The following is a 24,789-nucleotide window of genomic DNA, read 5'->3' as shown; positions in this document are numbered from 1 at the left end:
AAAAAAAAATAGAAGGATTTTTCTTTCTTAGTTTAGAAAACTGATCAAAAGTGACAATTAATAATATTAAAGAAATGCTGTTTATTTGAACTTTCCATTAATGAAAGATTCCGGGGAAAAAAAGTATCACATTTTCCACAAAAATATGAAGCATCACAAATGTGATGAGAGCAACATTATTGGTCATCAATAATAATTGCTGATAACTGAGCATCAAATCATCATATTATAATGATTTTAATTAAAAGACAAAATTATTTATTTTATTTTTTGAAAAATTAAATGTTAATTTGGTGAGCATACGAGACTTCTTTCAAAATATTTAAATCAATAAACCAAACTTTTGACTGGTAGTGTATTATGTAATGTATCTTATATTATATCTCTAGAATTACAGGATGTGCTCATTACACTTTTTTTAGTTTTTTGTTTCATTTTGCATTTTGTAAATAACAATATACCTGTTTTTACCGCTCTGCTGTTCAGAACGCCAGTGAAATGAGTGCGGCCCACAGTGTGTGATCAGCGTGTCGTTCCTCCTTGTGTTTCAGAGATGTCCGGGACCGGGGCGCTCATCTCTCAGGTGCACTGGAAGCAGCAGTGGCTGGAGAACGGGACGCTGTTCTTCCACGTGTCCGTCAGCAGCTCTGAGCAACTGTCCCAGGTCACGCAGCCCACGGTTCGGGAACAGCCTCGGGTCCTGCACGAACACATGCACCTGCTGCACATCTCAGTGATGGTGAGTACACTCACATCTTCTGAAGCTACACTAGATTTCAAGTCGAGATGAAAACTTAAGGCAGCAAATTAACTTAAGTACAATCGAATTTTTTGTTAAATCTATGATTCTCACATTACTTAAAATAATAAAGTTCAAATGTAAGAAGATGCAAAGTAATGGAAATACACATGAAGCCATGAATTATTGATCATATGTGACCCTGGATCACAAACCCAGTCACGAGTCGCACGGGTTTATCTGTGGCAATATCCAACAATACATTGTATGGGTCAAAATTATTGATTTTTCTTTTATGGCAAAAATCATTAGGATATTAAGTAAAGATCATGTTCCATGAAGATATTTAGTAAATTTCCAACTGTAAATATATAAAACATGTATTTTTGTGAGTGAATGCAGCACAATCGCCAACATAAACAAACAACTTTAAAGGAGATTTTCTCAATGTTTAGATTTTTTTGCACCCTCAGATTCCAGATATCTTACAAACCATACATCAATGGAAAGCTTATTTATTCAGCTTTCAGATGATGTACATTTTGTGGTTTTGTGGTCACATATATTTTTTTTGGAACTTGATAGTGTGCAACGTACAGTAAAATGCACACTTCAGTACATTCTTATCATTAAAGTTGGCTGAGCAGTCGTGACCACAATCACAAGCAAGTGATTTGAAATGTATTATGACATAAAGTTACAGACAATATAAAATACTATAAGCTGGGTGGAATAGAATAGAAAAAAGTAGAGTCGTAAAGCGCTCAACGTCATCGTGTTTTTTTCCACTGTCCAATCGAATGAATGGAGGATTACAGGATTATTGTAATGGACTCCTCACTTCCCAAAAAGACCATAAGACAGTGTCAGCTCATACAGAACGCTGAGCAGAACCAGAACATATGAACACATCACACCAGTCTTCAGGTCTTTACACTGGCTTCCAAATACATTTAGGATTGATTTTAAAGTATTATTACTGGTATATAAATCACTCAATGGCCTAGGACCTCAATACATTGCAGATATGCTCACTGAATATAAACCCAACAGATCACTCAGATCATTAGGATCACATCAGCTAGAAATACCAAGTGTTCACTCTAAACATGGCGAGTCTGCTTTTAGCTATTATGCTGGAACCAGCTTCCAGAAGAGATCAGATGTGCACCTACAGTCTCACATTCAAATCCAGACTCAAAACACTTCTGTTTAGCTGTGCATTTACTGAATGAGCACTGTGCCGCTGTGCGTTCCACTGATTACACTGTATTTTATCTCTGCATCCTCCTTTTGATTCTAAATTCAAATGGCACTGAAAATTGGATAACAGACTAACATAAATTACTTAATTGGAGAAATTGAGAGATGAACCCATGCTGATGGCCTGGGTCTGTGGTGGAGTAGTGAGTTTGATGTGTCAATTAAACCCGAGGTTCTGTGGGGTGCGGACTGGATCGACTCCATTCCTAGAGCTTCCAAACAAATGTTTTATATGGGGTGTGGACTGATGGGGCAGAACCCAACGAGTCAGTCCTAGAGCTCCTCCTGTCCGATTTTCGGGAACAATCAGGTCTATTGGAGACGTCAAATAGATTTTTAGGCGCGTTGAACGATCACCACAGACACAGTACAATCCACATGGGATAATCTCACAGTATAACAAGCATCTGTACAAAATATAATACACCAGTGTTTTGCCAGTTTATCTCTTCTAATTCTTTTTATAACTATATCCACTGTACGTTCGACTGACTGCACTGTATTCTTCCTTTTGATTCTAAACTGAACTCAAATGGCACTGAGAATTGGGTAAGAGCAAAATAAGATACACCGGCGTTTTGCCAGATGAGAAGTTCATTCTGTATATCATATTTTTACTACTTTAATTAATTTTACTCTAATTCATTTTATAACTGTATCATTTATCTCTTTTAATTCTTTTTTATAACTGTTTTAATTTCCCTTGCTTTTATTTTGTGCTTATTTTCTATGCAAAGCACTTTGAATTGCCATAGTGTGGTATTTTAATTCCCTTCGATGTAAAGCATTATGAATAACTGTTTTAATTTTCCTTGCTTACTCTAATTAGAGTTATTTGGCATGCAGTTGCTAAATTACATATAGTTAGTTGAATGTCTAAAGTGGAACATCAAAATAAAGTGTAGCTTGGAATGGAATGGAATAGAATGGAATATAATAGAATAGAATAGAATAGAATAGAATAGAATAGAATAGAATAGAATAGAATAGAATAGAATAGAATAGAATAGAATAGAATAGAATAGAATGCAATCCATTTGCATTTGCAATAGAAAATTACCCTCCGCAACTATGCAATGTTATTCAGGCACACTATTGTGAATACACTGAACAAAAGTCATGGTTCTATAATGCAAGTGTAACGGAGTCCGGGTAGTGAGAGCTGTGCATGTAAACCTCACTTCCCTGGCCTCAAGAAGTGCACTAGACTAGATAATAAATAATAAATGGGCCATACAGATGTTAACCTTCCGGGAGCATCCAGTAACATAGCTTGATATTCATAAGCCAAGCATTTCTCACAGAAGGATTCATTCATTCTCCTGTTGATTATTGTGTGTTGATACACAGTGGTTGATCCTGTTTTTGCTTCATTTGAAACTATTTTCATTGTCTAATGAGCCAGATTTCCCAACAGCTTGCTCCAGCGCAAACTCTCTTTTGGAGTTATAAAGCTACTGTCAGGATTTACTAAATACTTATTTTAGTTAATTTTGCAGTTGATATTATTGCATATGCATTTGTAGGAGTTTCCCTTTCAGACACAACATTTATTGGAGGGAGAGTATTTAAATGAATCATGCAAGGTGATTTACTACGGTTTGTGGCAGTCAATTGACTGGTATTTGCACCATTATTGAACCAGAAAAGCATGCCTTAACCTATTTTGCACCTTATATGTCATTGCGTTTGCACATTCTCTGTAGATCACCTGCAGAACTTACAACTCTCATCTGTTCTTTATTGTTTGCTGCCGCTAGTTTGTCCTGTTTAGTAAATCTGCCCCTTTGTTTATTGGGTCACACTTCTCACTATTAACTGTGACTTTTCCCTCAATAAACTCCTAATTACTGCTTACTAATAGTTAAGAAGGTAGTTGTTAAATTTAGGCATTGGGTAATTAAGGGATGTAGAATATGGTCATGCAGAAAAGGGCATGAATATGTGCTTTATAAGTACTAAAAAAAACAGCCAATATCTGTACATGTTAATAAGCAACTAGATAATAGTGAGAATTGAACCCTAAACTAAAGTGTTACCGTTTATTGAATTATATACAGTATAAAAGCAATTTCACACTTACAGATGTGCTGTTGGTGTGAATATGAACACATCTGTGCTGATATCGGGAGCAACATCGCTCCTGCTCATGTGATATTGCTTCATTTTCACTGGTGCAAATCTCTGGGTGCACATAGTTTTGCAGTTTATTGTACTTTGCGTGCAACTTCAATGAATTCATCACACACCCGTTCTCTGGCAGCCGATGAGAGTAGAGAGAGCATAACACTGGAAATAACAGCCCTCAAAAAATAAAAAATAAATAAAATGTTGAAGACGCTGAAATATTGCCAGGATTTTGCAGTATTTAATAATCATTTATTTCTGTGTTCTGAATTTTAATGTAAAATCAGTGCATGCATGCTTAAACAAAACAAAGAAGAAGAAGAAAAAAATATATATATTTTGATATGGTGCTGATTTGTGGGATAATAGTGCAGGGTTGTTTTATCATGATTATTTGGATTAATGTTCTCTTTCAAGACAACTTTGTACTATGTGTATCTAATTATTATTTTCCCCAAACCAGTGTGCTACATTGAACATTGTCAAACACAACTGGTTGCAGTTTGTTACAAGGATAAAACTGTCACGGAACAGTGATCGAGAGACGAGGATACAAATGCAGAGAAGATTTATTAGTGGCAAGCAGACAAGGTACAAACTCAAAACTCAGGAACTCCAGGAACGAGAAACTCGTACAAACGAACCAGCACAAGACTACAAACACAAGGAGGCTAAATAGGGGAACAAACAAAGGAGGGTAACGAGAAAGACAGGTGGGACAAATTAACCAATAATCAGATAACAAGATGGGAGGGGCTAGACAATAGACACGAGCACATGGCCCAAAATAACAAAACACCCATGTGCAGCACAAGACAAGACAGGCATGTGACATTACCCCCTCCCTACGGAGCTGCTACCAGACGCTCCATAAGACCAGGGCGGGATGGGAGGGACAGACCGTCCATCTGGCGACCAGGGTGGAACGGCCCTTCGGGCGGCCACGGCGGAGACGACCCCCTCGGGCGGCCACGGCGCTGGAACAGACACCTCCGGCTCAGGAACAGGAACAGACATCACCGGCTCAGGAACAGGAACAGACACCACCGGCTCAGGAACAGGAACAGACACCACCGGCTCAGGCACAGGAACAGACACCACCGGCTCAGGCACAGGAACAGACACCACCGGCTCAGGCACAGGAACAGACACCACCGGCTCAGGCACAGGAACAGACACCACCGGCTCAGGAACAGGAACAGACACCACCGGCTCAGGCTCAGGAACAGACACCACCGGCTCAGGAACTGGAACAGACACCACCGGCTCAGGCACAGGAACAGACACCACCGGCTCAGGCTCAGGAACAGACACCACCGGCTCAGGAACTGGAACAGACACCACCGGCTCAGGAACAGGAACAGACACCACCGGCTCAGGAACAGGAACAGACACCACCGGCTCAGGCACAGGAACAGACACCACCGGCTCAGGCACAGGAACAGGAACAGACACCACCGGCTCAGGAACAGGAACAGACACCGACGGCTCAGGCTCAGGAACAGACACCACCGGCTCAGGCTCAGGAACAGACACCACCGGCTCAGGCTCAGGAACAGACACCACCGGCTCAGGCTCAGGAACAGACACCACCGGCTCAGGAACAGGAACTGACACCACCGGCTCAGGAACAGGAACAGACACCACCGGCTCAGGAACAGGAACTGACACCACCGGCTCAGGAACAGGAACTGACACCACCGGCTCAGGAACAGGAACTGACACCACCGGCTCAGGAACAGGAACAGACACCACCGGCTCAGGAACAGGAACTGACACCACCGGCTCAGGAACAGGAACAGACACCACCGGCTCAGGAACAGGAACAGACACCACCGGCTCAGGCTCAGGCTCAGGAACAGACACCACCGGCTCAGGCTCAGGAACAGACACCACCGGCTCAGGCTCAGGAACAGACACCACCGGCTCAGGAACAGACACCACCGGCTCAGGCACAGGAACAGACACCACCGGCTCAGGAACAGGAACTGACACCACCGGCTCAGGAACAGGAACAGACACCACCGGCTCAAGAACAGGAACTGACACCACCGGCTCAGGAACAGGAACAGACACCACCGGCTCAGGAACAGGAACAGACACCACCGGCTCAGGCTCAGGCTCAGGAACAGACACCACCGGCTCAGGCTCAGGAACAGACACCACTGGCTCAGGCTCAGGAACAGACACCACCGGCTCAGGAACAGACACCACCGGCTCAGGCTCAGGAACAGACACCACCGGCTCAGGCTCAGGAACAGACACCACCGGCTCAGGCTCAGGAACAGACACCACCGGCTCAGGCTCAGGAACAGACACCACCGGCTCAGGAACAGACACCACCGGCTCAGGAACTGACACCACCGGCTCAGGAACTGACACCACCGGCTCAGCGGCGGCCATCTTGTCCGAAGACCCAGGCTCGGCAGACGTGACGTGAACACTCTCGGAGGCGGCCATCTTGTCCGAAGACCCAGGCTCGGCAGGCGTGACATGCACAGGCTCGGCGGCGGCCATTTTGTCCGAAGACACTGGCTCGGCAGGCGTGACGTGAACAGGCTCGGCAGCGACCATCTTGTCGGAAGACACAGGCTCGGCAGACGTGGCGTGAACACTCTCGGCGGCGGCCATCTAGTCCGAAGACCCAGGCTCGGCGGCGGCCATCTTGTCCAAAGACCCAGACTCGGCAGGCGTAACGTGAACAGGCTCGGCGGCGGCCATCTTGTCTGAAGACACAGGCTCGGCAGGCGTGACGTGAACAGGCTCGGCGGCGGCCATCTTGTCCGAAGACACAGGCTCAGGAACAGTCTCTGGATCGGCAGACGTCCTGTGCTTCCTCCACGCCTGCAGTACCGCCACTGCATAAAACTGATGGTGGGCGGCTCCGAGACGATCTCAGGGATGACAGCGGGCTGCTCGGAGGGGACGGCCTCCGGGACGACAGCGGGCTGCTCGGAGGGGACGGCCTCCGGGCCATTGGGGAGGCAGGAAGTCTTCCTCCTCCTCCACCTCCGGATCACCGGAACTGGGACCACCGGAACTGGGACCACCGGACTCGGGATCACCGGAACTAGGACCACCGGAACTGGGACCACCGGACTCGGGACCACCTGACTCTGGACCACCGGAACTGGGACCACCGGACTCAGGACCACCGGAACCGGAACCACCGGACTCGGGACCACCGGAACTGGGTCCACTGGAACAGTCACGGAGGGATTCTTCCTTCTCCTCCTCTGTTTCGGGACCAGCGGTGAAGGCTCTCCTTTCAGCTGACCGCCGTCTGCCGTGGCCGCCTCCTCCTCCATAGTCCTTTGAACGCACCTAGCGAAGTATTCCAACAAGGAAATTGAAGATCCTTTATCCTCTCCCTGAGGAAAAATCTCACTCCGCTGTATCCACATTCTGGCTGGTTCGTTCTGTCACGGAACAGTGAACGAGAGACGAGAATACAAATGCAGAGGAGATTTATTAGTGACAAGCAGACAAGGTACAAACTCAAAACTCAGGAACTCCAGGAACGAGAAACTCGGACAAACGAACCAGCACAAGACTACAAACACAAGGAGGCTAAATAGGGGAACAAACAAAGGAGGGTAACGAGAAAGACAGGTGGGACAAATTAACCAATAATCAGATAACAAGATGGGAGGGGCTAGACAATAGACACGAGCACATGGCCCAAAATAACAAAACACCCATGTGCAGCACAAGACAGGACAGGCATGTGACAAAAACAGTCGTAACATTGTCTGAAACATAATTTTCAATATATAAAAAGTGTTTGCAATGCTGCAATCACAGTCACTTCTGCTCACTCTCACCCTGTACAGTTGACATTTATTTGTAATAAGTTTTGCTACTAGTTGAAGATTATTATGATAGTATAACAGCCAGCAGGGGAATGCTGGAAATTCACACTTATGTTTTGAGAGAGAGAGAGAGAGAGAGAGAGAGAGAGAGAGAGAGAGAGAGAACAAGCAGCTCAATATCCATAGCAGAAGCTTTATTACATCAGAAACAGACCACAGTTTCTACTTGGCACAGTAATAGGCTACACATTATCTTCTCCTCTCCTCAGTCTGAAAACATTTTCTCTTTTCTTGCAGTTGTGTAGGCCATATGCTGTCAACACTAATAAGTTCAAGACACGCGTTGAAATGCACTGGCTCAAATGAGTACAGTCTCCATCACAGGGCAGGAGCGTCTGATGATCTGATGAATATAGATTTGAATCATATGTTATGAGCTTTTCAGTCAGCAGATCTCAACCAAACTCAAGACTCGTGAGAGATTGTGTGCTGACGTATTAGACACGTCCATTTAACCGATTTCAATTTCACTTTTTAAGTTATACAAGAGTCAACTCAATTGTTTAAGTCAGCTTAATATAACTGAAGTAAACTAAAACAATGAGTTGAAAAGACTTGAACAGCCAATTTGATAATTTTATTTAATATACTTTTAAGGCAGCAGTTTTTAAGTTGAAGTGGAAATGTTTTACAGTGTATATTATAAGTAATGGTAACACTTTATAATAAGGTTCTATTAACACTAACTAAACAATGAGCAGTAATACATTTGTTACAGTATTTATGGCCACACTTTAGTTTAGTGTCACATTCTTACTATTAACTAACTATTAACTATGACTTTTGCCTCAATAAACAACTAATTACTGCTTATTAATAGTTAGTAAAGTATTAAGAGTTAATACGGCATTAATATGTGCTTTATAAGCACTATTAAACAGCCAATATCCTATAATATGCTAATTAGCAACTAGACTATAATAAGAATTGGACCCTAAACTCAAGTGTTACCATATTTATTTATCTCTATTGACATTAGTCAAGTCAAGTCAAGTCTCCTTCATTTATACAGCGCTTTTAACAATTTAGATTGTTTCAAAGCAGCTTTACAGTGATAATAGGGAATTAAAGTAACAGAGATTTATTGGCTTTCTAATTTTTAAAAAAAAAATTGTAATGATTATAATTAATGCCATCTTTTACAACACATTTATGTTAATAAATGGATATTTGCCATGGAGTTATATAGCCTCATCTTTTATCATCTATTCTATATCTATTATCACAACTTAAAAAAATAAAAATAATAATAATATATAAATAAAAAACTAGTCCAAATACTTTAAATAATATTTCATTTTAAAAAGATATGTTCTAAAAAAAAGTTATTTTTAAAGAATATATATATATATATATATATATATATATATATATATATATATATATATATATATATATATATATATATATAATGTATATACTATTTTCCATTGCATTTTTAATTCACATATTGTTGATTTATTGAGTGCTATATTTCATTGTGTATTACTTGGCCACAGGTTTATGGCAAGATGATTTTTACATTTGTTCATAAAAGGTCATATATAGAAACTGGAATCAAGTTGCTAGCAAGTTATAGTCTCCTGATATTAATATTTTATGGCTGATGCCAAAACACATATTCACAGTGGAGTGTAACTGGTGGCAGATATGAAGCAAATATATTACAAATAATCACATTTAATGATAGGAAATGATACATGCATACAAAAAAAAAATCAATAACAATTATTTGAAAACATAACAAAAAAGTTTATAACTAGAATGTTGAGTTTTTCCGGAGCATTGTATCCTATTAAAAATCATGAAAGTCCCACTGAGAAGAACTACGGGTCTAATATCTAGTGCTACAGAAAATATTCCCAGACGATCAGACAAGTTTATTAATCTGAAACGAGTTTTTAAGCAAACTTAATGCGGGATTTAGTACTCAAAGACTGAATTACTACGCTGATAATGCAGTGTTTTTGCACACATTAGGCCCATTATTTATACACAACCGAGGTTAATCATAGTCATTTTCCTGTTATAAAATTGCACAAAAAGCAAAACTGAACTGCATGTTGTTCTTACTAGTTAATATTATTAATTAATTAGTGTTAGTTAATTAAAAACAACAACAACAATAACAACAATAAACGTTAAGCGTCACAGCTCAGGTCCATTGAATAATATTAACAGATACAACTTTTGATTTGAATAATGTACTAGTAAATGTTGAAATCAACATGAATTAGGATTGATATATATATATATATTTTTTTTTTATATATAGTTGATTAACGTAAACAAATGGAACCTTATTGTAAAGTGTTACCGAAGGAATGTGCAATTAAATATTACTATCACTAATAAAAACAACAATAACATTAATAATATTAAATCAATGAATATTGAAATATTGTGCATTTATTAGGTATTTCAACATGAAATATATTTTGCTCTTGGTGAGTTCACAATGTAATTAATTTTTCATAATGTAAGAATACGTTACTAAATGGAACACAAGATTTACAATTACATTACACTTTTCTTTTTTAACATTATGAACATTGATTACATTAATAATGCAACACATTATGAGTTCTCAGGGTAATTTTCTAGAAATGCACAGCTCCAGATCAGTTCGATGTCACTTATTTCAAAAGCCGCACAGCAAAAGAAGCAGAGAAATTCAAAGACAATAAACAATAGGATATAAATGACAATTTGATTGATTTTTCCTAAATTACTTGTAATTTCCCAGGACAGCAACTCTCTCTTACTCTCTCCCTCTCTCCCTCTCCAACACAAACAGAAGCTTGTCATCAACGCTGCCCTGCATCAATAATAAGAGCTTTGATACTGTAAAGCAGCATTATGTTTCTCAGCTGTGAGCTGCTAATGTTGCTATAGTTTAGGGAAGTAGTTCAATGAACAACATTATTATATATGTGTGGAGATCCCACAGAGAGCCATTGAAGAAGCAGGTTATTTCACACTCTCCAGTGACTGTTTCTGCTCAAATTGCTGAATCAGTGGCATTATGTGGAAGCTCGTTTCCAGCACGGAATAAAAATAATGCATAAATGGATAAAAAAAGGTACTTGTGACTTTTGTGAATTTTGTTAGCCTATTTAAACTCAACTTATTCTGAGATGAAAGTATGAATTGTGAGATACAGTTTTTTTTATTGTACAATTCTGACTTTATAACTAACATTTGTGAGTTTATATTTCACAATGTGGAGCATATTTTTCACAATTTAGAGAAAACAAGCCAAAATTCTATAAATAAACTCACAAATCTGAGAAATAAAATCAATTGCGATATATAAACATGCAATTATGAAAAAAACAAACAAAAAAAAACTAAAAAAAAAAAACGTCTCAGGTCGATGACCACCAAAGGGCACGGTTGGTCAGAGGACTCATAAGCAATAGAGATAGCCTCAACTATCCACTTGCTAATTGTCTGTTTAGAAGCTGGAAGACCTATCTTGGGTGATCCAAAGCAAACAAACAACTGATTGGATCTTCTCCACGAAGAAGTCCTATGAACATAAGTGTCCAGTGCTCACAAAAGGTTCAGCTTTTCCTGGTCCGCAGAGGTAAACGGAGGAGGACTGAAAGCTTGCAACACAATAGGCCTTGGAATATTGGTAGGAACTTTAGGAACATATCCTTGTTTAGGGTATAAGAAAGCCTTAACCATCCCAGGTGCAAACTCAAGGCAGGTGGGAGATACCGAAAGGGCCTGAAGTAGAGATGTGACGGTGATAATATTCTCCCACCGGTTAATCGACTTATGACAACACCGGTATTACCGGTTTCATCGTGGGGGTGGGGGGTGTTAGAGTGATGTAATTTTTTTTTACATGGCGTCAATTCATCATTCGTATTGAGTTTGATTGACATGCGATCTGACCAATCAAATTCCACAATTTTTGTGCGACAAAGCAGACAGAAGAGTTATTGATTAACTTCGGTGGATTTGGCTTTGGCTTTAACTGAGGCAATCTGTCACGACACATTAAAGAGACAAAAAACGGTAGGCGTATTTTATTTTTGTTTGACTGACCAAATTTGAAAGTTGAGACTTTGTTTCATATTAAATATTACCTGCTCGGTCCTGTCTTTCAGCGCGTTGTCAGTGTCCTCTATTTAGATTATATTTCAGCACTTCGCGAATGGACAGCGACTTCTAAGTAGCACGAACGCGTAACCTTGCACATAGAGAACGCTCTTAAGAGCTAAGATGCATCGTTATCGGGAAACCCGGCCCTGGTCTCCGCACTAGCCTAACTGAAAACTACGAAAGCCGTGTGACCGGCCAACCGGTAAAAAAAAAAAAAAAAAAAAATACATTAAAGAAACTATTCCCTCTGATTTGGTTTCATTAATAAAGTTTGACTAATCGCAGCAGTCTCGCATTCGTTTAGAACTCGTGTGAATTGCACGTATAAAATGAAGTTAACGAACAACCTCGTTCCATCAGGAAATGCCACATGAGTTTCACTGCGCTTTATGAAGAGTTTTTCTTTTGCGTGAAGAAGCCGTTCGCCGGAGATGTGTTAAAAGATTCATTCATACACACAAGAGAGTGCATTCATGATTATTAGGCTACCGGTATACTAATCCTCCTGGCGCCGGGTCTGAGTGAGTAATTTACTCTCTTACCTTTGTTCTTTGATTAACATTAATGACACTCCATCTGACACGCATCCCATTTCCTCACAAATCTCTACATTCATTTATGATATTATTTAAATAATTTGCTCTTATGAGGACACTCGACAAAATGGACATTTTGGCATAATTTGTGCGTGTGTTATGTTTTGTTCAAGGCCGAAAAGAGAACTCGATACTGACGCGCGTCTTTTCCGTGTGTGTGTGTGCGTGCGTGTGTAATAGGCAGGACTTACAGCGCGGTCCCTTGTTTTGTCGCGCTTGAATGGTTGAGCGTGATCATACAACGCTAGTCAACTGGTGACAGAAAATACGGATACTGCGTAATTGCTTTAAAAAAAAAATTTTTGCGGTGCTGCGGTGGGCAAGTGATGAAACCGGTGTTGCGACTGAACACCGTGTAACACCGGTAACACCGACTATCGTGCCAAGCCTAGCCTGAAGGTCTCCGACTCTTTTAAGGGACGAAATAGCTAGCAGAAAGATAGTCTTAAATGTAAGAAACTTTTCCGAAACCGAATCTAAGGGCTCAAAGGGAGCCCCAGATAGGCCTTCTAAAACTATTGAAAGGTCCCAAGCTGGTACCCTTGTGCGAACTGCAGGCCTCAGTCTCAGGGTGCCACGAAGGAAACGCGTAATCAGAGGGTCTCGACCCAAAGATGCACTGCCCACTGGGGCGTGGAAAGTTGCAATGGCCGCCACGTAAACCTTAAGCGTGGAAGGGCATAAACCTGATACAAAATGATCTTGTAGAAACTCAAGTACTGTATTAACTGAACAGTTAACTGGATCCCACTGTCGCTGGTGACACCAAGAAGTGAAAACTCTCCACTTTAGTGCATAAAGTTTCCTCGTAGCAGGAGCTCTGGAGCTTAGAATGGTCTCAACAACCTCAGTTGAGAGACCAGTCTCTATGAGCTGGGCCCCCTCAGAGGCCAAACCCATAGTTTCCAAATCTCTGGCCGGGGGTGAAATATTGTGCCCCCTGCCTGAGACAGAAGGTCTCTCCTGATTGGGATCTCCAAGGGAGGTCCGTCTAGGAGATGAATTAGATCCGAAAACCAGTGTGGTGCTACAAGTAGTAGACTTATCCCGTCCTGACGAACTCTCTCCAAAACTCCTGGGAGCAGAGCAACAGGTGGAAAGGCGTACAGACGTAACCTCGGCCATGTCTGTACCAAAGCATCCAGCCCCAAGGGGGCTGGGTGAGTAAGGGAGAACCATAGTGGACAGTGTGTCGTGTGCTGAGATGCAAACAGATCCACTTCTGCTCGGAATCCGTAAAATTCCCAAATCTGCTCCACCACCTCGGGGTGGAGTCTCCAGTCCCCTGGCCTCAGCCCCTGTCTCGACAGGGTGTCTGCTCCTATATTCTGGTCCCCTGGAATATACACTGCCCTCAGAGAGAGTATTTTCCCCAATGACCATAGGAGGATCTGGTGTGCCAACTTGCATTACGGACGCGAACGCAGACCCCCCTGACGATTTAGATAAGAGACCACCGATGTGTTGTCTGTTCGAACTAGCACATGATGGCCCCTCAGGTCTGGAAGGAAATGTCTCAACGCATTGAAGACGGCCATCATCTCCAGGCAATTTATGTGCCAAGAGAGATGATGACTCCTCCACAGACCCTGTGCTGAACGGCCTTCCATTACCGCTCCCCAGCCGGTGAGGGAAGCATCTGTCGAGATAGCAACTCGATGGCAAAGAGCTCCCAACACTGGACCCTGGGACAGGAACCAATGTTTCCTCCAAATAAGCAAGGCGCGGAGACACCGCCGCGTTATCTTGATCATACGGAGCGGGTTTCCCCTCGGGGAGAACCCTCTGGTCCTGAGCCACCACTGCAAAGGTCTCATGTACAGCAGGCCAAAAGGTATCACGTTGGACGCTGCTGCCATGAGGCCCAACAGTCTCTCGAACTGTTTCACAGTGCGTGACTGGCCTAGCTTTAGCTCTTTTGTGGCTGTAAGGATAGCAGCTATACGAGCGGGCGACAGAACGGCTCTCATCATGACTGAATCCCAAACCACACCAAGAAAAATGGTCCTCTGTACTGGAGAAAGCACACTCTTCTTGGCGATGAGCCTCAACCCCAATTTCTGCATATGAGCGAGGACGACATCTCGATGCCGAACCGCCAACTGTTCTGACTCCGCTAGAATCAGCCAGTCGTCTATGTAATTCAGAATGCGTAGCCCTGCAGCCTGACGGGGCCAGAGCTGCATCTACGCACTTCGTGAATGTGCGGGGTGATAGAGCTAGACCGAATGGAAGCACCCGATACTGGTATTCTTTGCCCCCGAAAGAAAACCTCAGGAACTTCTTGTGCTGAGGGAGGATGGAGACATGGAAGTATGCGTTTTTCAGATCTATCGTGACAAATCAGTCCTCGGATCTGATTTGAGTCACGATCTGTTTGAGTGTCAGCATCTTGAACTTGAGTTTCTGAACTGTACGATTCAAACGACGAAGATCTAATATGGGACGCAACCCTCCATCCTTTTTTGGAACAATGAAATAACGGCTGTAAAAACCCGATTCTCTGTCGGGATAATACACCTGCTCTATAGCCTCCTTTTCCAATAGAGCTTTCACTTCTTGCTCCATCACCAGAGCCTGCTCGGGCTGTACTAACGTTAGCAACACCCCGTTGTAGCGTGGTGGACGAGAACCAAACTGGATTCTGTAACCTTTTTCTACTATCTGCAGGACCCATTGAGATATATTCGGCAGATTCTTCCATTCCGCCAGAAAATCTACTAAGGGAACCAGCCTCTCGAGGCTGGCCTCTGGTATATTTGAGACAGCCAGTTCTGGGACCTGAAGCATACTGGCAGGAAACACCTGAACTGACTGTTTTTGAACCTCCCTCAGAAGGTGCGAGTCTGGCGCAATGTCGGGTTGGCACTGCGCCAGAAACTCGCTGGAGACCGCTGCGCCCCGAAACACTGAGGGTGGCGGGATTGGCAGAACGGCCCCCTGAGGGCATCGAGATGAAACGGGCACCGTATACTGAGGTGTACACCGTTCCATCTCGATTGGGGCTACCCTCAGTGGTCTGACGCTGGTGGCGTCAGGACTTCTTCTTTTGAGTCGAAGCCTTCTTAGCCTGAAGAACGACCCTCAGATCGGACTTCGGTTTCGAAGACTTCGACTGAGAGTGTTGCGTCTGTTTCCAATATTTCTGTGGAGGCGCACGAGACGCAACACTCTCCTTTTGCTGTGCTCGATATGAGGAGCTAGACGGCTGGGGCTGCTCACGCCCAGCAGCCCCAGTGAGTTGGACACGGCGAGGGAGAAACTTTTTAAAAACCTCTGCTTGCTTTTTTGACTCTTGAAATCTTTCAACTACTGAATTAACAGTATCGCCAAAAAGACCAGATGGATCCACAGGCGCATCTAACAGAAAATATCTATCTTTATCTTTTATATCTGCTAGATTAAGCCAGAGGTGTCTTTCAGTGGCTACTAATGCTGCCATAGACCGCCCAATTGCTCTGGGGGTCTCCTTAGTAGCCCTTAAAGATAAGTCTGTGGCCCGACGAAGCTCTCGAATTTCGTCAGGCCCCACCCCCTCACTTTTGTCCAAATCTCCCAGCAGATCAGCCTGATATGCTTGAAGCACTGCCATAGTATGCAGACAGGCTCCGGCTTGACCCGCTGCCGTATATGATTTACCCACTAAATTAGATGTAACTTTTAATGGTTTTGTGGGTAAAGCTGAGACCCTCATGGACGATGCTGTACCGGGAGATAAATAACTCGCGAGCGTTTGCTCTGCCCGAGGCATCGACCCATAACCGTATTCTTTCAGCCCCCTTATTTGTGAATATGTGTGTACATGAGGGCTGAAAAGACGAGATGAATAAGGTTTATTCCATGATCTGGATAACTCATTATGAAGATCGGGGAAAAATGGAAGGTCTCGTGGTGGAGGTGAAACATTAGATGGTAAGAAGCGCTCGTCTAATTTGCTTTTGGGACGAGCACCTCTTTTCTCAGCTGGCCAATCAATATGTAACTTTTCTACAGCTCGAGTAATAACATCCACCAACTCCTCATATGCGGGGGAAAGAGATGGCGAATCCTCTTCCCCCTTATTATGTGTGTCACTGCCAGTGCTTAAAACATCTACCTCCTCAGAACTAGAGCAATGAAGCACTAGGCTCTCTTCCCGGGCGGGAGAATCCGCAGAGTGGGCTTCCGACACCGAAGAGAGAGCACTGGATCCCCCAGGTAAGGGAGGAGAAAGGATCCTCGGGTCCGTCTCCAACCCCGCTGAAAGATCCATTTGCGAACCCCAGGTATGCTTTCTCCGTGCTGCCTCGGCAGCAGCGGGTCCAGCACCCTGAGGCTCGCGAGCCTCGCCACTTTCCTCGAAAAGTAACAGGCGGGAGCGGAGCGTACGGAGAGGCAGCCATTCACAATGCTGGCAATCAGCCCCCTCGAAGGCTGATACCGCATGCTCCACTCCCAAACACATTACACAAAGCTCATGTGTATCCCCACCCGTTAAATAACGCGGGCAAGGATAAGCACACTGCTTAAATACTTGTTTCGCCATAGTAACGTGTGACAGACAACAATAAATATAGACAGACAGTTTGACACAGATCGCTTGCTGAGGCAACAGAAGCTAATGCCGGTTTCACCGGATGCGCTTTTGTATCTTCCTGGTCATGACGTCATCCGCCCATGACGTGCATTTCATTCATTCCATTGGACTAGTTGACAGAAGATGCTTCAGACGCAATCACGCTGGGGGCGTTCCCAAAGCGTCATCGACGCATCGCGAGTTCCCTCGAAAGGGAACTAAAGTTTATATCCCACAAAGTTGACTTATTTTCTGAGAACTGGGAGTGTTTAGCTTTTATTTATGTGCAATTCCGAGTTTATATCTCACCATTCTAGTAAAATAAGTCATTTCTGAGATAAAAGTAAGAATTGGGAGATATTAACTCGAAATTTAAAGTTTAATATCCTAATATCTCACAATTTGGACCATTTTTTTCTGACATTTCTGAGAAAATAAGTCATAACTGTGAGATATAAACTTGCAATTGCGGTGGAAAAAAACAGAATTTCAAGTTTATATCTCACAACACTGACTTATTTTCTGAGAATTGTGTTTATATCCTGCAGTTCAGACTTTTTTCTCAAAATTTATATAAAAAGATATACATTTGCAGTTATAATGTCAAAATTGCGAGATATTAACAATTATATTATATATATATAAAAATTTATTTCAATAAAAATCATCTCGCCCTCCCTTTTCGATGAGTGTCCCCGTAAACAGAGTCGCTTATGGCTTACGTGAACAAAAAGTTGAGAAAGAAAACAGATGCGTATCATTATATTGGATCCATGCATTCAGTCTTAAAGTGATAGGAGCCTAAAATTTGTTCTTACAATAATTGTCAGTAAAAAAACCATAATATAAATATATATATATATATATATATGTATATATATATATGTATATATATATATATATATATATATATATATATATATATATATATATATATATATATATATATATATATATATATTATGTTTTTTTTACTGACAATTATTGTAAGAACAAATTTTCTGTACGTTATCCATTGTAGAAGTTGCTGTAGACATTGAACTTCAGCAGTAAACTTCAACAGTCAGGCGCAAAACAAGTCCACAAACAACAAGACGCATCTGCTGTAAGACACATCATTTCCAGTGGAGTGTTTTTTCCAGAAGACATAACAAACACACACACACACTTGCACATCTATCCTCAATCCGCCTCCATAGTCAATGACATTTACACTTTGGTCTGAGAGACTGATATCATTCAGACGTAGGAGGACAGAACTGGAGCGGCTACAAGTGAGCAGAGAAGTGTGTTTTCCTCTCCGTGGGAAAACAAGGTGTATCTGTCGGTGTGTGAGAGTGTACAGCGGCGGCTGGCATTTTCAATGAGCATCATTAACTGTAATTCTGTCAAGGAAGTGACAGATTGAAGGCGTCGAGCTGCACTTCTCCAGCGAGCTGTCGCTCACACTCTGTTCACGCTCACTTGTTTGTTATCTCAGGTTTGATCCCCTCATTCTGAAGATGAAAGATGACTGGGCTGGATGATTTAGCTTGTGGTGTTGCAGTTGAGTATTTATCAAAACTGATGGTCAGTATGTTTACAGCCATCAGTACTAACACACTTGTATTTTTCTGTTGTCACTGTCATGCAAACTGTTGAGAATATTTAATTTCCTTGTGCATTTTGCCCCATCTTTTCCACGTAACATCCCTTCTATAAGAAGATTATACACAATCTTAAACACACCTGCGCTACCATTCAAAAGTTTGGGGTCTTTAAGATGTTTAAATGTTTATTTGAAAGGAGTTGCATAGTGCATATAACATCATTTTGGACACAACTTCTGATTAACATAAAAAAAAATAAAAAAAACTTTTATTGTGCGTTACGTTGCGTCTGGTTAGGATTAGGGCTGCCCGATACTGGGAAAAAAACTGGCATTGTGATATTTTGTTTTTCTGCAATATATATGTGATATATAAAAAAAAAAAAATCACCAAATGACTTGAATAGCTCTATTTGGAAAGAATGAATCATTCATGATTGGAGTTATTTTGTATTTTAGTGAATCTGAATAGAAAATAAACAAATTACAAGCATAGATAAATGCAATAGAAGAAAGATACAAATTAAATAAACAGCGCTTTATGTTTTTCAGGAAATTTTTACAGTATTCAGGTAATACACATGCAATGGTGAAATGTAAAATAACAGTCTTCACAAATCATATAAATTAATCTTTGGTACAGCTACAAAAGTGATTTTCTCTTTGTATTTTGTAGTTTGATAACATTAGCAATATTAGGCTATAAGACTGAATGCATGGATCCAATATAATGATACGCATCTGTTTTCTTTCTCAACTTTTTATGTTCATGTAAGCCATAAGCGACTCTGTTTACGGGGACACTCGTCGAAAAGGGAGAGCGAGATGATTTTTATTAAAATATATTTTTTATAATTTTGTGTGTATGTGTTCGTTCAAGCACAAATAAATGAGAAAGAGGACTGAGTTCAGTGTTAGCGGGTTTAAACGTGTGTCAGTTTAAACTGACTGGACCTAAAACGTGTGCAAATTATAAACTATTGCTCAATGATGGTTAAACTTTGCAGTTAATCCGAGAATCATGTAAGTTTCGAAGTGTTGTGTCTTTACCGATCAACTATGATCCCTTTACTTGGCAATCGTGAATTGTGAATATCACACACATCCTATATCGATGCTAAACGATATATCATGCAGATTAGTTAGGACACGCTTATAGTCCAACAGACTGCAGATCGCAGTTTAAAGTCAAGACGAGAGCTTTTTTATCAGCAGTTATCCAAGTGTACAGAAGAATAAAATAATGTTTCCCTAAGGCTCCTGGTGCTACAAATGGGCAGTGCAAATCAAAGGCATTTTAAAAGCGCAACAAAAAGACAATAAAATGCTATAAATGGGCGAGTAAAGAGGCACACTAATGCTATCTAATGAGTCAAACTCTGCTGAGCTCAAGTTCAAGTCCTTCTTCAGCCTTACATGATCCTTTTACTGTGAATGAAAGGAAGTCACTGTTCTTGAATAGCTTTGATCTATATTTTCTCATGATATTCTCTCCATGCCTCATGGTGGTCATTGTTTCTCTGACAGCGGCTCCTGCATTATTAGTAAAGCACACACGGAAAGCAGTGCGCTGCGTAAAAACTACAAATCTGCTTCAGGTTTTCTTTGATCAGCTCATTTTATGAAGCGCTCAGGTTAAAGGGCGGTCATGAAAGAATGAGAGCCTTCAGCTTTCATATGCTTTATTGATTTCTGTGTAGCACAAAGTGAATCACGCACAGATGTTTGTTACTCCAGTGAACAGCTAATAAAGGCCAATTTATGAGACCATACAAGCACCGTTACCTTTAATAGTCATGTGAATGAGCGTAATGCATGAACATTTTCGGGAGAAAAAATCTTTAGCTTTTTATGTGTGCAGTAGAAGTAGATTGCTGATACACTCTTTCAGTTTTACCAATATAAAGAATATGGCATTTCATAGTTAGATTATAGAGAAACACAGATTAGAGAAATGCACATTAACAGTATTAATGATAGTTTAACATTTAGGGCCCTATCTTGCACCCAGCGCAATTGACTTTGTACACCGACGCATGTATCATTCCTATTTTGCACCCGCGCAAAGCGCGCTTTTCCCTCCACAGAAGCACGTCGCTAAACTAGGGAATGAACTTGCGCTCCATGGGCGGTTCAGCGCAAAAAAGGAGGTGTGTTCCAACGCAAACGTTCCTTCATGCTATTTTGCAGGTTTAGAAAACAATTGCGCCACTAACCAGGAACAAATAGTTTAAAGTCAGTGGCGCGTTGCGCATGTTATTCATATGCTATTTTAAGGGCGCATGCTTGGCCATAATCAATGTAGCGTGTGCACAACGCCATACACTTTGATTCTCTCATCTACACAGAAGCAGCAGTTTTCATTTTTGCAAATCATACATTATTACGATAGATAGATAGATAGATAGATAGATAGATAGATAGATAGATAGATAGATAGATAGATAGATAGATAGATAGATAGATAGATAGATAGATAGATAGATAGATAGATAGATAGATAGATAGATAGATAGATAGATAGATAGATAGATAGATAGATAGATAGATAGATAGATAGATAGATAGATCTCCGCTATATGATAGGAATCCGCTTTAGAAAAAGCGCGTCTGCTCTTAAAGGGAATGTGAGATGACGCTCTGATTGGTTTATTTCACGTTACGCCCAAACCACACCTATGAACAATGAAGCTACTTCAGATAGATAGATAGATAGATAGATAGATAGATAGATAGATAGATAGATAGATAGATAGATAGATAGATAGATAGATAGATAGATAGATAGATAGATAGATAGATAGATAGATAGATAGATAGATAGATAGATAGATAGATAGATAGATACACATATAGATAGATAGATAGATACACATATAGATAGATAGATAGATACACATATAGATAGATAGATAGATACACATATAGATAGATAGATAGATAGATAGATAGATAGATAGATAGATAGACAGACAGACAGACAGACAGACAGACAGACAGACAGACAGACAGACAGACAGAGAGACAGACAGACAGACAGACAGACAGACAGACAGACAGAGAGACATATAGACAGATAGACAGATAGATAGACTGAGGCTGATCATACTGCTAATTTCCCAGACCAGTGATATGCTTATGTTCAGTGATGTAGAAATAAAACAAACACACACACACACACACACACACACACAGCTTCCACCCTTCTGGCTTTTTCACTACATGTTGAAGCATGGCTACGGGGATTTGCTCCCATTCAGACACAAAAGCATCAGGCCAGTCAAGTTCCTCCACAGCAGATTCAGTAAATCCTTTCTTCATGGACCTCGCTGAAGCACAAAAGGTCCCTGTTGCAACTACTGTGAGATGGAAGCACAGATTTCTCTAGAGCGTCTCTAATAAGGTTCGTCTTGTCTGGAAATGCTACGATATAGCCAAACCCGTTAATTAGGAGGAGGTGTCGGCATTCTGCGTGCATTGATAGACTGTTACACTTTCACTTTGGATCTGGTGAAAATCTTCATCCTCTTTCGTATTGATATGGCAATATTCTTATCTAAATTGAAGCATTTTCGTAATGGAATTATTATCTCTGAATCTCACTGAGCGTGCAGTTGAAACACAAATATGTTGATAGCTTTATCAGCGTCTACAAGCTGGGTTTAAAGTTATCACACACTTAGCATTGCAAAAGGAATGTGTTAACGCTAGCAGATTTAGTGTTAGGCATATTTAAATGAGGAAATAACAGAGGGTGGTTCTCGTTAAATTAGCATACGTGCCAGTCACGTTGCGCGAACACTAGCGTGCCAGCATAATGATTGCTCTCTAGGTTACAGTCTCACCGCGGTACACTCAGATAATGAGTTTGAAGTCGCACAGTGTGTACACACAGGTGTAGAGAGATTACAGAGATGTTTACTGGGAGAAGAAATCAGCAAGTTAAACAAGGTGCTCAGATTGCACTCTGGAAATATGTGGATTTAACATTCTATAATGTCTTGATCATACACGTCTTAAGAGCAATCTGCATAATATTGCATGTAATTGCAGAATGGCTGAAATATCATGAATATCATTGATGACACATCAAGCATACTGACACTAATGACCGATCATTTAAACAATGATTCTGCATCATGATTTATAACTTTTTTTATGATTTATGATTTATATCATGATTTATGACTTTTAGCTTAGTGGAAACTCTACAAAAACAAGTCAAATAGGCCTCATCTTAAGTTTATAATTATTAGACCATTTTCAGCAGCATTAAGCACATACAAGAGCGCCCATACACAGGACGTGTTCACACACACACTACACTTTCAGTCTGTGCGTCTCTCAACAGTGTCCGGGACCAGCGTCTATAAATGGCGAAAATACGTTTATCTGCACCTCGCTAGTGAGAAATGTCATGAAGCTTTTAAAGGGATACTTCACCTCTGGAAAGATGAATGTGTATTTAAAATAGGTCATTTATGTAGAAGAAATGTGACATTATTTTTGAATTTGGAGCTTTCTAGACTGAGATGGATGAAAAGTGGATGAAAGACAACAACTCCCAGAATGCACTTGCTTCCCTGCTCTGCGAGGCCACTCCCAAGCCACGCCTACCGGTAAGAGTGCGCAGTTAAACAACAAGACTAGGGTACTAGTGAGTCTCCGTGACGAGTCTGCCCGGGATTTTGTGATTGCCCAACATGTCCGGGATTCGGCTTTTGCGTTCTACAGTCGCCATTCATCATGTTTACTGTGGCGAGCAGGACGAGGCTGAGGGGCGCGGGAGAACGACGCGAGGCCGGTGGCGTGATTACTGATGAGCAGGACGCGCTGCAGTCAAAGACGCACCGTCTGTGAGACACACTGGTCTCGTATCTCTCACGGAGGAGCGGGAATTTTCTTAGCAATGTTAAAACGCACATCAACCGATTACTTGTTTAGCGTTCATGTAAGGTGTGCATGTAAACAATGAATGGCGACTGCGGAAAGCAAAAGCTGAATCCCGGACATTTTGGACGATCTCGACGTCCGGGAAAAAGAGGATGGTAACCCCTACTACTTAGCTTTCTCCACAGAACAAGAGCCTGCTAGCTTAGCTTCCAAAGAAAGATGGCTGACACTATGTGTACATTCTGTGAGTGAGATCCCACCCTCTATGGGCGGGTTGAGAACATGCGGGACAGCGCCTCCTACTGGCTGGAGTCTCTCGCCTCTGGCCAAAAAAATCATCCGATGACGCAAAATGGCGATTTTTGCGTCATCGGAGGATTTTTTTCCAGACAAAAGATACATAAATCTCTCGTCTCAGGGGGATATAAGGGTAGAAAGCGCGGTAATTCGAAAATACTACAGGTGTTCTACTAATACAAAGCTTAATGCTAAATCTTGAAGTATCCCTTTAAGTTGCTAAACTATTTTACTGATAAAATCACTAGGGCAGTGCTGACAACACACGAATGTGTGTCCGTACTGTGTGTGTGTGTGTGTGTGTGTGTGTGTGTGTGTGTGTGTGTGTGTGTGTGTGTGTGTGTGTGTTTGAGAGGGAGAGAGAACGTGAGAAAGAGATATGTGCTTTAATAAATGCATAATACATAATAAAACATGGCAAAAACAAAATGTGGCAATAATTTGTGGTTTTATCCTATTGTTTACTATATTTATTTGCTCGGTCAGTGTCGTAGTGGTTTTTGGTTCTGTAAGCTGTAAAGTATAACTGAAATCATTTGGCGAAGTGATATTGAACTGTAATGCGGTCAAGACCTGCCTGGAACTACTTTCGCCATGCATTTCCCTTAGAACGTTTGTCAACCAGTCAGATTCAAGCATTCAACAGCCCCTTGGAATAATATATAATAAACACTGCAAAACTTTTAGAATTGTCAATTTTGGTGAATTTACAGTGACTTTAAGAAGATTTTCGGGAATCCAGC

At 41.5% G+C, this 24,789-nt stretch overlaps 1 protein-coding gene across 1 annotated transcript in view; it reads left to right on the top strand.

Moving 5' to 3' along the window:
* astn2 (astrotactin 2) overlaps positions 1 to 24,789 on the top strand; it is a 455,595-nt gene that overhangs the window by 87,735 nt on the left and 343,071 nt on the right. Inside the window, exon 2 of the mRNA XM_081365202.1 lies at positions 552 to 739. Within this exon, the coding sequence (XP_081221328.1) occupies positions 552 to 739 (188 nt within the window). The remainder of the gene's footprint in view (positions 1 to 551; positions 740 to 24,789) is intronic.

The sequence above is a fragment of the Scardinius erythrophthalmus genome, assembly GCF_964197995.2.
Source record: "Scardinius erythrophthalmus genome assembly, chromosome: 5".
Lineage (NCBI taxonomy): Eukaryota > Metazoa > Chordata > Actinopteri > Cypriniformes > Leuciscidae > Scardinius > Scardinius erythrophthalmus.
Note: the sequence above shows the minus strand (reverse complement) of the source record. Positions and strands in the feature narration are given on the sequence as shown.